Source organism: Epinephelus moara, chromosome 10 (genome assembly GCF_006386435.1).
Source record: "Epinephelus moara isolate mb chromosome 10, YSFRI_EMoa_1.0, whole genome shotgun sequence".
Classification (NCBI taxonomy): Eukaryota; Metazoa; Chordata; class Actinopteri; order Perciformes; family Serranidae; genus Epinephelus; species Epinephelus moara.
The window spans coordinates 33,192,558-33,204,930 of record NC_065515.1 but is presented as its reverse complement, the minus strand read 5'-3'; the positions used below and the strand labels follow the sequence as shown (position 1 = coordinate 33,204,930).

The following is a 12,373-nucleotide window of genomic DNA, read 5'->3' as shown; positions in this document are numbered from 1 at the left end:
CCTGAGGTTTCTACCGTTTTTTTTCCCCGTTAAAGGGGTTTTTTTGGGGAGTTTTTCCTTATCCGCTGCGAGGGTCATAAGGACAGAGGGATGTCGTATGCTGTAAAGCCCTGTGAGGCAAATTGTGATTTGTGATATTGGGCTTTATAAATAAAATTGATTGATTGATTGATGGTTAAATCAGTATCTTGATATGTCACACCTGTCAGCAGGATGGATTAATTTGGAAGAGAAGTGACACAGATTTTAACAAATTTGTGACCAACATATTAGAGAATTAGGCCTACATTTATTTAATGCATTAAAAAGAAGTCTTAGATATTTAACTTAAATATATAATATAAACATAAAAAGAAACATTTACAGAAAATTACAAATAAAACAAATCACAGCCATCCAGCATGTCTCTTTTCAAAAGGAGAGTTAACAAGACTGGCTGAATATTACATTGTCAGTCAATGCCACAGATTATAAGATGGTAGAATACAAGATAGTTTACCAAATTCACTATCCCACAAATATGAATGAAAAAAGCAGCAGATTGTTTGCATATCTAATTTATTGAGAACAGAACAGTTTGTCGGGGTCTGCCTTATCATGTATCTTTTTTAAATTCTGTTTAGGGTGTCAGTGAGTGACTTTTGCATCGCTAAAATTTTTCAGAATAGAAAAGTCACACAGAGTTGTCAAGCTGTCAGTGAGTCTCTTCTCATGTTCTCTAGCTCAGTGGTTCCCAACTGGTGGGTCATGGTCCAAAAGTGGGCATAAGGTCCATTTCCCGCACAGAGCTTTTATTTTGAAGTGCCATTTCCTGCTGTAGAGTAAAGTTTCTTTATGCTTCTGCGTACACTCGACGCAACATGCACACAATTGCTCCGTAGCTGCTGTGTGCCTATCGTAGTTCTGCGTCTATGTTGCTATGCAATTCCCCGCCAAAGCGCTTGGGGGCGTGGTGTTCTTTTATATACCTACCTAGACTCTGTGATGTCTATGGTTTTTATATACCTACCTAGACTCTGTGATGTCTATGGTCGTTGCTCGTTCATTGTTTGTTTATCTTCCGGCTTTGCTCTAGTCACAGTGAAAATGGCAACCGAGAGAGAAAGACTGTTGCTGGAGCTCGAAAAGATTGACATTGAACAACAAATGCTCTTAATACGTTATTACATCCATCTTTTAATCAAAACTCAAAACACAACCGATCACAATGGAGACTTTTGAAAATGGCAGTGTTGTGGTACTGCAGCAGGAAGTGAAACCTCATGAAATGCTGGAAATGATGTAGTTTGAAGGACCAATCATAGCTCTTGCAGTCTGCGTTGGGTCGTTGCCTCGACGCATGGTTGGACGCAACGCCTCCGCAGAGCCCTCTGCGTCGTAGGTATGCAGAAGCATAAACCTTGCTTCAGTGACAACCTGACAGAGACTAGCTCAACAACATGGCCAAACGCAAGTATGACGCTGAACATTTCTAAAAGTGCGTGGACCTTGACTTATGCTGTACAATAAAACTAAACACAATTAAAACACAAGAATGACAAAACAAATAAAATGTCATAAAATGAAATCTAGTAAAAGATTAAATAAGGAAGGCCAAAGCTAAAAACAAGATCATAAATGGGCATTAAAATCTGGACCCTGTGGCTGGACCAACTGGAATCTGCTCTAGCTTATAATTGACCTGTTGCCGTCAAACAGGAGTTTCTAACATGCCAGCAGTATGATGGCAAAGAGGCCCTAATCTGTGTTGCCTAATTATTTTCTTTAATTTGAGGTCATTTGCAAAAGCTGACTTATTGGTGTTGGAATGTTTAAAGCTGTGTTGCCTATAAATACACATGTACACATCAGGTGTGCCCTGAAAAAGGTCTGAAAAAAAAACCTTCTGACACCAGTATTCAGCTTTCTGTTTATATCAAACACATGTTATGCAGTACACATATAGTCATTAATAATAATTATAATAAAAAAACAACACAATATAAAACCTTTTCTTAGCGGCATGAAAATAAAAACAGATATATTCAATGATTTTTTTTTTTCCCAACTTACAAAGTCCTAAAGGCAAACCCTTGCAATGGTTATTACTGACAGTTGTTTCATTAATATTAAGCGTATGTGACAACACATAAACCTTTAAGTCCTCCATCTTTTTACAATTCTAACAGTGCTTTCTGTAGAGAAGCACTGATTTAAGGCACAAAAACAAACATTAATTTCTTTCTGAACACAAGTATACCAAAAAAAAAAAAAAAAAAAAATCTTAACATGAAAGCAAACTGTAAACTCTTGAACTTAAGCAGAAGATTAAGTAACATTACATCTTCACGATTGAGAAACCCTGAGGAATTATTTCTGAATCATATCATTGTAAGGCTGTGGACGCCACTATCGCCCTGCCCCGATAAAACGTAGAAAACGTTGGTGCATTGAACACCCTGCTTTGTTGCTCAGGAGCACTGCCTTTAAATATAGTGCGGTTTACTCTAATTCACTTCAAAGGGGCTTTACGGGCATGGGGAATATATGCTAAAATTGCCATAGCAAGTGTGAAATAAAAATGAAAATTGTATGTACAATAAGTAAATATCTACCAGAATTTGGTTATAAACACGTCCCTGCTGACTGGGTACACCTTTGACACACTCGCTAACCTGGAAACCGTAGCAAAACAGTGCACACCATTTTGAGATTGTCCCTGGGCATTGTTTCGATACCTGTGCTCAGGTGTACAAGAAGTTTGCTTAAATACAATTAAATAAATTATACTTTCACACAAATATAAAAGCATGATTTAAAACAGGAAATATCAGATCAAACAAAAAGATCACACCACTGAGAAGTATTTCGTGCCGAGCAAAGGAAATGAAGCAACAACCACAACACGGGGTCTGACAGAAGAGGACTGGCTGCTGCTGCGGCTTATATGCATGAGGTACTCTGGGCCCAGGTGCGATCAATGTCGCTGATTAACCTCTGACAGTTGTGCAGCCCTGGAGACAGACAACAGAGCAAGAGCAGAGCCAACCAAGCAGAAGAGCTGTCACATTAGTAATATAGTTAGATAGACATGCTGTCTGCAGCTTTGGTGAAGCTTCTTCCTGTAAATGCTTTCTCACTGTCAAGGCTTTGTTAAGATGTTGTTAAGCATGATGCATATTTGTGCACAGTTTAGCTTCACCGACAGCTTAAAGCTCCATTAGTCAATATTTTCTATTGAATATGAAAGTGACTCTATGTAAAGCAGATATGTGGAGTTATCAGCCTCTTATGGATGTTTTGTTTTACATTTTACAGCCTGCAAATTGACTTTATGGTTGGATCAAATGGCTTTTATCAACCCTGTTTCCAGCAGCTGTTTGTGTGTGGTACCTGCACAACGTTACACAAACTGGTAAAGAAAGGGTTACATCTTTTCTCAAGCGTTGAAAGAGTTCATCCATTAAAGTCAAAGGCCACTGAATATTGTACTCCATCAGGCACCATAAATATAATAATGCTCCATGTCTGCTGTTTCACACTCAAGCCACACTAGAACAACTGCACATGGAAATCATTTGTCAGTGCTATGTATCTGTCGGCTCAGATGCAGCCAACAAAGCCTGTTACAAAGTAAGTTTGCAACCCCTTTTTTAATTCCAGTGGAAGCTGCTCACCCACACAGTACGTGGGAAAAAAAACAAAAAACGCTACGCTACCTACTGCCGAGTCAGGCTGACTGCTCTCCCACGTTAACGGCATTTGGACTGTGCAAAAGCCTGCAGCTGAACAGTGGTAGAAAAACAGTTGAATCCTTTTCTTGTAAATCTCAAATGAAGGTCACACTCTCTCACATCCTAAGATCAGGTGCAGGAGAGAAGGTGCTGCTATAGCTTTTTCTTGGACGGACCACATTTCAGATTGGGATCATTTATTCTGTGCCACATCAGATACATGTGAGGTGGAAGGAATCTGTGTACCAGTAAAACTTCTTTATAATAGCAAGGATCGAATTTATCTAGCGTGCTGGAGGGAATGTACAGTCCTGCCGTCTTAACACCCATATGAGAGGAAGGTTTTAGACCTGCTTTGGCCAGACACATCCCCATGTAAACATCATCAATGGGAAGAATGGTAATGGACTGGGACATGTTGTATATGACCAAGGCTGTGTAGCCAGACAGGAGAAAGCCCCCTCCGCCACAGTAGGGGGGATATGAGTCTGACTTGTGTACCTGAACTGGGATATAGTACTTGCTCCATGTTGATCTAATGGGCCCCACATTCTGGATCAGATGGCCGGTAAAGAGGTGCTTGCTTCCATCGTTGTCCTTGAGGCCTTGGAGATACTCGACCATGTTGTCTGTGTTGGCAAAGACGTCATCATCACCATTTAGATGGAAGCGAGCGTTAGGGCAGTTTCTTTCCATCCATTCCAGGAAGAGTATCTGCTTCAAGGTGAGGTTGTAGAATTTTTCATGGAAGTCCCATTGGAGGATGTCATTGTACTCACGTTGCTCCAGCTCAAGCAGTTTGTTCAGTCTCTCTTTCTCAAAACCAGCATCCATCGTCCCTGAGATGAAAATCCTTCGGATCCACACACCGTTGTGTAACCTCTCTTTCGCCCAGGTTTTACGCAGCACCTCTCGACGATCATAGTTCACAGGGGAGCTTTTAATGACCAGCAGAAGGAAGACTTCTGCTGATTTTTCAGCTCCTCCACATTTGTCAGGAAGGTCAAGTATCATGGGGAAATGGCGACAGTGTCGAAAGTACAGAAAGTCTTTTATAACACCGGGAAGAGAGTTAAAGCCTGTGATGTTCTCAGCAGTCACATTTCGCTGACATTTCGGCCAGGAGTATGCATAGGAGTTATTTGTGGTGGGTCGCCTTATTTGACAGTTATCCTCTTTCACATCTACGTGGAGATGGACGGTTTTGCGGTCAATAAAGTCTTTACAGAGATTGAGGACCAACAACAGACCAAGAGCTCCCACGAGCAATAAAGTCCTTGTTTTGATTTTTCTCATCCTTGAAACTCTGCAATGACAAACAAAACACAGTTTTCTCATTAAAACATCTCAGTATGACATAAAATATGCAACATGACTAATTAGTTGTTAACTTCTTTGTAAACTTAAGGTTAAGGATGTCACACCTGAACACATAGCAGCCACTGGCACAATACAACTTAAAGGAATACTTTAACCCCCAAGTGACAATTGGTATGTCAAGTAGTCAGCCCGTGTTACGCTGAATTGGGGAAGAAACTTCTCGCATACCTTGGTGAATGCAGAATCCAAAAACGGAAAAAGTGATTGATAAATTGAAGTCATAGGCAACCACATTAAACAACAGCAAAACTATATCAAAACTAGGGCTGGGCAATTAACCGAAAATTGAATGAAACCAACATTCAGAACCTCGAACCGATGTAATCTTGCACATATCGGTAATGTCGTTATTTATTTATTTTTTTTACATTCTGTTAATACTTTCCCCCATTGTGTGTGTTTGTAATGCACTACTGCATGTGTAGTCACGTGACTCCGCCCTGTCCAGTCCACGACCTAGAAGCAACATGGAGGAGAACTCAAACACAGAGCCAGCTGAGCAACTGGAGCACCTTGTACAAAAGAGAAATGTCGTGTCCGTTTTTTGGACACATTTTAGCTTTTGTGAAGACAACACTGAACAGTAAGAAATCAAATGTAAACACAGCGGACAAACCGTTTCAGCGCCCAAAGGTAATACCACCAATCTGTTTCAGCTAGTTCTACCTCCATGTCTAACCCACTCTCTATATTCTTTGATTTGTACTAAATCTATAATTTGTTCCCTTCATATGTGCAAATAAATAAACAAACAATAAAACACAGAGAGCACAATCACGTTAATGAATATGAACAGTGCGCGGCTTAAAAAAAGAAAAAGACTCCTCCACAAAGCAGCTCTCGATAACACAAGCATTTACAAAAGCTATACAATATGAAAAAGATTCACTGTTTTTCTCAATGGATTCTGACTTTCAAGAGAACATAGATTCGTTTCACTTTGGGTTCCTCATCTAAAAGAGCTGTCTGTTTAGAAAGTACTGAGCGTAAGACTGGATAAACGAGACCTGGACTAAACTGCACGGGTTGTCTGACAGTTTGTAAAGGGATGTTTAGATATAGTTTTGCTGTTAATAAAATGCGGTTATCCTATGTCTTTGATTCATCAGGAATTTTCTCCAGTTTTGGATTCTACATTCACTGTGGAAGAATGCGAGAAAAACAACATTTTCTTAACAAATTCAACATAATACAGGATGAAAAACTGACGTACAAATAGTCATTTGTTGGGTGAAGTATTAACACAAAGAAATGTGGAGAACTACTTGTTCAAAGATTTGTGCAACACCGGCTCAGTGCAAAGTAAACCAGCAGCTAGTGAAGAAACATAAAATATTTTGTGGTAGACCAGACCGAAACTTAAAGTTGGTTAAATGCTGGACTTACATCTGACACATTGACGACACTAAGAGATGCATGTTGCACTGTTCCTGCTTGATGTGCAAGCCAGCAATATGCACGCACATTTGTCAGAACTATATAAGATGATGAAGTATCAATGTTTTGGAACAGTTCAAACCCTGGATTAATTCAGGGTATCTGAAATTGTTACAAAACAAATCTTGTACATTTTAATTTAAAAAAAAAAAAGTTTTTATTTATTTATTGTTCACATTATTTCCAAAAAACACAACAGTTGCTGTCAAACCAACCAACCATTAAAAAACAGCGGAAACCTAATAGGTCAGTACAGCCATCAATTTCCTGGGATGCACAGCTAGAGCTTTCTACAGCACGCCTACATTATGCTAAGACACACAATATCATTTGTTGGTCAAGCACTCTAGAAAAGATCAGTGCTTTGATGTAACTATCTGCAGTTATTCTTATCTCTTAGCTGTGTTCTGTATGTACTACTTTCTTACCTGCTTATATATATCTTGTGTAAACTGTGTGTTCTGTATGTCCTTTGATGACTTTACATGTATATATTTTATGTATCCTCACAGCTATATCTGCGGATATCATCATGGATGCAAAAGGAAATTGGCATATTTATATAATTCCTATTTTAAGTCTATAACGGTCACTGGATTCGTGGCTGGCAAACGGGTGGGGTTGGAATGAATGAAATGGAAAGAAGGGAAATGTTGTTATTATTCATTCATTTCCGTAACTTCTTCTCCTGCCTTACTTAACTAAGCTACTAATATCTGCAGCTCCGGTACTATGGTCTCTCCTTGTCAGAGTTTAGGGGGTCAGGGTGGAAGGGATCAGGGGAAAGGAACAAGGGAAATGAGAGGGGCAGAGAAATGTTTTGCAAGATTGTATTGACCTGCCTCTCTGGGAAACAATGCACCAAAGCTAAACGCAGAGTAAGAAGAAGAGACCTCCCTGTGCCAAAAACACTACAGCTATATGCCTGAGAACAGAAAGAAGTCCTTCTGGACTAATGAGACAACTTGTTGACTATTTGGGCTCAGCCTCAAAGTATGAGGCACAGACAAGGTGACTTCCCATGAATAAAAACGTTCACACATTTCACCTCACCGCTCCGAATGACAAGCAGAGACCAACAGGAGCGAGCAGACATGAGGTGGCTTGGCATCTGCCCGCATGCTGCACTATTAGTGGCAACGGATCAAATGCTGTCAGGCCTCATCAAATTGGGTGGAATATGTTACATACAGATGATGTCAGCTGTGAAATCATAATAACAAACTAAACAGGCATTCAGAGAAATGTGAGTAAAAGGGAAGCGCCCAGTCAGACATTACCATTCACTGTCAAATGTCAAATAACACGCCTAGACTCAACACCAGCCTCACCCTGTTACTCAACATGAGAAAATCAGGCAGAAAAACACACAACTGACCGACTGACAATAAAACTCAAAATCTACCCGTCCAGGTTAATATGAGAGCTGAGAGCTTCACTCTACAAGCATACTACAATGTATTAGAGGAGTATTTTCTTCATCACATCAATCACAAATCATATATTCTGCATACATTATGGTACCACTGTGAGGGACTACTTTTTTCTTCAGTTAGATTCAAAAAGTTTTTACCCATCCATATAGTTATGTCATTAATGTCTGACAGCTATAGTTACTTTTCAGATTCAAGTTTTAAATGAATTCATTAGTGTATAAAATATGAAACCATACTATAAGCTCAGAGTATTTAGCAGCTACAAAATTGAAATACTGCTTACAAATTTAATGCATCAATAATAATAATAATAATAATTAATCCAGTATTGTAACAAATATTAATAAAGCTAACACTTTAGACAAATGTCCTTAAAGTCTGTTTTTAGTCTTTCATTCAATATTTTGAATGCATGACTTGTAATGGAGTATTTAACATTGTTTCAGAGTACTTCTTCCAGAGCTGTAAACAAAGAGACTATAGTCAGGTAGGATAACTTTGCATTAATTTACTTATTAACTTTTACCATTCATCAGTTACTGATTATTGAAGTAATTCAAACTACTGATATTATTCTGATGCTTGGAGGGTATGATCTAAGCACCAGTGGCCACAGACCCTGTACACAGTCGCTTTACATATTCAAAATTTCCATACAACAAATATGAAATATTCCTGTCTATTGCAGTCAGTTCTGACTTTACTTGTGCTGCATCATGTATTTACCTCAAATCTGACTTCATGTGAAACTGTGACCTATTTTTATTTATCGTTACTTTCAGTTCTCTAGAATCTGCTCAGGAACTGGAACTGAATATCCGTCTTATATTTCTAATGAGCTATTAGCCTATGCTTTATAGTTAAATTATTAGAAATAATTTAAAAAAAAAAAAAAAAGTGCCTATTTTTGTTTCCAGATTTCTAAATTACCTGCAGATATATATTTTTTGGTGAGTATAGACTTCACTCTCAGTTTCTATTCCTGTGATTCTGCTGTTGTCCTTATGGGATTTGTAATATCCTGAGAGGGTAAACACTGTAGTAACCTGTTGTACTGACAACATGCATCACCCAGGCAAGAGTGAATCAAAAAACTGGCTCTGAGTCATTTAGAAACTCTGCTGGAAAATAACTGAAGAACTGGAGTGTGCATACGTCGCTCAAGTAAATCCATTTTATGCTCCCACTCTGCCACATTTCAGTTAATATAAATATTATACTGAATACTAATGAATTTATTTTACAGATGTAGTTAGTTATATATGTATGTAAAGAGAGGAGATGTCATGAGCTTCTATGCTCCTTGTCACATTTCAAATTATTCAATATTTCACCAGAAAAAAAAAGCTAAAAAAAGATGTGTGTAGCAGACCTTTGTGTTGTCTTCTTTCCTCTGCCATTAATCATCTCACAACCTCTTCGAACTGACCCTTTGGAGGGACCCAACCCTCAGGTTGGGAACCACTGGACTGAAAGGCACTGTAAGAGAGATAGGAGCTTATTGTCATCCATCTGTACACACTGCAGTACAGTATGTAAAGGAAAGCAAATGTGTTTCCCTAGTCTGCTATGTAAAGCAAAAGAATGAATGAACGTGATGTGCAAACAAGATTCAAAAACAGGTGCAAAAGAAGACACAACAAAGGCAACACACATATCCTAGTGCAATGACGGACATAAGGTGCCATCATAAAAAAAACTAAATACAAGTAGTGCAAATAAATCTAAACAAATGTACAGTGAAGCAGGTCCCTGAGGACATTTCTGTAGTAAAAAAAGATAAATAAATAAATAAATGTCAATGACTCTGATATTTCTCTGCAGAATGAGGACTTTTACTATTTTACTAACACTGTACTTAAAATATAATAAGCTGATACTATTGTACTTTTAAGCCTAATTCATTTTTGAATGCAAGACTTTTACTTGTAATCGAGTACCTATTTTTAAAATTGCTGCATTGGTATTTTAACCTAAGTAAAGAATCTGAGTATCACTGTTTAGATACACTCACTGGCCACTTTATTAGGTACACCTTGCTAGCACCTCTTTTAATTCTTAATAGCATAGATTCAACAAAGTGCTGGAAACATTCCTCAGATATTTTGGTCCATATTGACATGATAGCATCATGCAGTTGCTGCAGATTTGTTGCCCGCACATCCATGATGTGAATCTCCTGTTCCACCACATCCCAAAGGTGCTCTATTGGATTGAGATGTGGTGACTGTGGAGGCTATTGGAGTACAGTGAACTCATTGTCATGATCAAGAAACCAGTTTGAGATGATTTGAGCTTTGTGACATGGTGCGTTATCCTGCTGGAAGTAGCCATCAGAAGATGGGTACACTGTGGTCATTAAGGGATGGACATGGTCAGCAACAATACTCAGGTAGGCTGTGGTGTTTGAACCATGGTCAGTTGGTACTAAGGGGCCCAAAGTGTGCCAAGAAGATCTCCCCCACACCATTACACCACCACCACCAGCCTGAACCGTTGATCATACTTTCATGCAGCATGTATTGAGACTCATCAAACCAGGCAATGTTTTTCCATTGATCTGTTGTCTAATTTTATTGAGCCCATGCAAACTGAAGCCTCAGTTTCCTGTTCTTATCTGACAGGAGTTGCACCCAGTGTGATCTTTTGCTCTTTCTGAATTACTCAGACCAGCCCGCCTTGCACCAACAACCATGCCACGTTCAAAGTCCCTTAACTCACCTTTCTTCCTCATTCTGATGCTCAGTTTGATCTTCAGCAGGTCGTCTTAACCATGTCTACGTGCCTAAATACATTGAGTTGCTGACACATGATTGGCTGACTAGCTATTTGCATTAACTTGCACAAACAGGTGTACCTAAGAAAGTGGCTGGTGAGTGTGCTTAGACAAAAGAATGACTCAAAAGTAATATGAATCACCAAGTAGCATTTCAGTTTCCTACAGAAATAAAAAAAAATACAGTTTTAAAGTTCATTTATAGCAGCACATGAAGGTGGCACTGAACACTGTGTGATGCCACAAACCATTTCCTTTATGCATTTAACTATTTTTATATGAACCAAATGTAAGAGGGCACCATCATCAGGTCATTTACACCCATAAAACATTGTATTGGAAGGTCTTTTTTTCAGGATATTGCACATTATAAATTCATTTTTCCTGCAGTCACAGAGTGCCTTCAGTTCCTACTTTGGCTGTTGCGCTCAAGGAAGTCGCAGGCTGATTTTAAGGATCAGATAACGGACTGATACAAAACGATGTATTATAAATTAGTCTCTGCAACTGATGACAGTGAAAAAAAGACAAATAAACGATTTTATTAAATCAAGACAAATATAAAATACTTTTTTTCCCAGTCTGAGGCGTTGTTTTTCCGACGCCTCACACAAAAATGGTTGGTCAGCCTTTATATTTTTAAGTATCCCAATTAGGTGCGGTAATGTAATCGATAAAGCCTCGGAAAAAAATAAAAATGTTAATGTAGCTACAGGAAATATTTACCGTTATTGTAAAACGGAAACTCACTCCAGTCATTTCCCGAGAAGTGGCTACAGCTGCTGCACAAACAGGATCACATGGAGCTGGAATGTGTATGTGACCAATGTAGGATTACTTACCGTTAGAAGGAGGCAGTTCCTCCCGTGTGTCTCTGTAGCTCCAGGTCTTATTGATGAGTCCAGTGTGCAGCTGCATGGCTCTGTGCTCCGGTCTGCTCCCACTCCCAGCCTGCAGCTGGGCGGGGCCTGCCTCTGCTGACGGACCCGCTGCGTCAGGGGTCTCGCAGGAGAGCGTCATCTTTCTTTCTTTCTTTCTTTCTTTCTTTCTTTATGTCTGTCTGTCTGTCTGTCTGTCTATCCCTCTATGTATCTATTTGTCTGTATATCCATCTATCTATCTATCTATCTATCTATCTATCTATCTATCTATCTATCTATCTATCTATCTGTCTATCAATCTATCTGTCTGTCTGTATATCCATCTATCCATCTATCCATTTGTCCGTCCGTCTGTCTGTCTGTCTATCTATCTATCTATCTATCCCTCTATGTAGGCTATCTGTCTGTCTGTCCATCTATGTATCTGTCTATCAATCTATCTGTCTGTCTGTATATCTATCTATCTATCTATGTATCTATCTATCTATCTCTCTCTCTCTCTCTCTCTCTCTCTCTCTCTCTCTCTCTCTCTCTCTCTCTCTCTCTCTATGTATCTGTCTGTCTGTCCATCTATGTATCTGTCTATCTGTCTATCTGTCTATCTATCTGTCTGTCTATCTGTCTATCTATCTATCTACAGTCAGGTCCATAATTATTTGGACAATGATACAGTTGTCATCATTTTGGCTCTGTACACCACCACAGTGGGTTTTAAATGAAACAATGAATACCTGCTTAAAGTGCAGACTC

General features: G+C 39.0%; 1 protein-coding gene across 2 annotated transcripts; it reads right to left on the bottom strand.

Moving 5' to 3' along the window:
* Positions 1 to 1,158: 1,158 nt before the first annotated feature.
* On the bottom strand, positions 1,159 to 11,710 carry LOC126397139 (N-acetyllactosaminide beta-1,3-N-acetylglucosaminyltransferase 3-like). Of its 2 annotated transcripts, XM_050055685.1 has the most exons (3): positions 11,585 to 11,710; positions 9,339 to 9,445; positions 1,159 to 5,019 (listed from the first exon to the last, which is right to left on the bottom strand). In XM_050055685.1, exons 2-3 carry the CDS (start codon positions 9,371 to 9,373, stop codon positions 3,867 to 3,869), a joined length of 1,188 nt encoding a protein of 395 aa, XP_049911642.1. In that variant the 5' UTR covers positions 9,374 to 9,445; positions 11,585 to 11,710; the 3' UTR covers positions 1,159 to 3,866. The 2 variants fall into 2 exon arrangements, with proteins under 2 accessions (XP_049911642.1, XP_049911643.1); XM_050055686.1 differs by lacking the exon at positions 9,339 to 9,445.
* Between the last annotated feature and the right edge of the window lie 663 nt (positions 11,711 to 12,373).

Bases quoted from the DNA above. Each gene is read 5' to 3' on its own strand.
- LOC126397139 (XM_050055685.1), bottom strand. From the start codon at position 9,373: ATGATTAATGGCAGAGGAAAGAAGACAACACAAAG. The intron at 5,020-9,338 runs GTCTGCTACACA...TTGTCATTGCAG, and splicing joins GGAAAGAAGACAACACAAAG to AGTTTCAAGGATGAGAAAAA.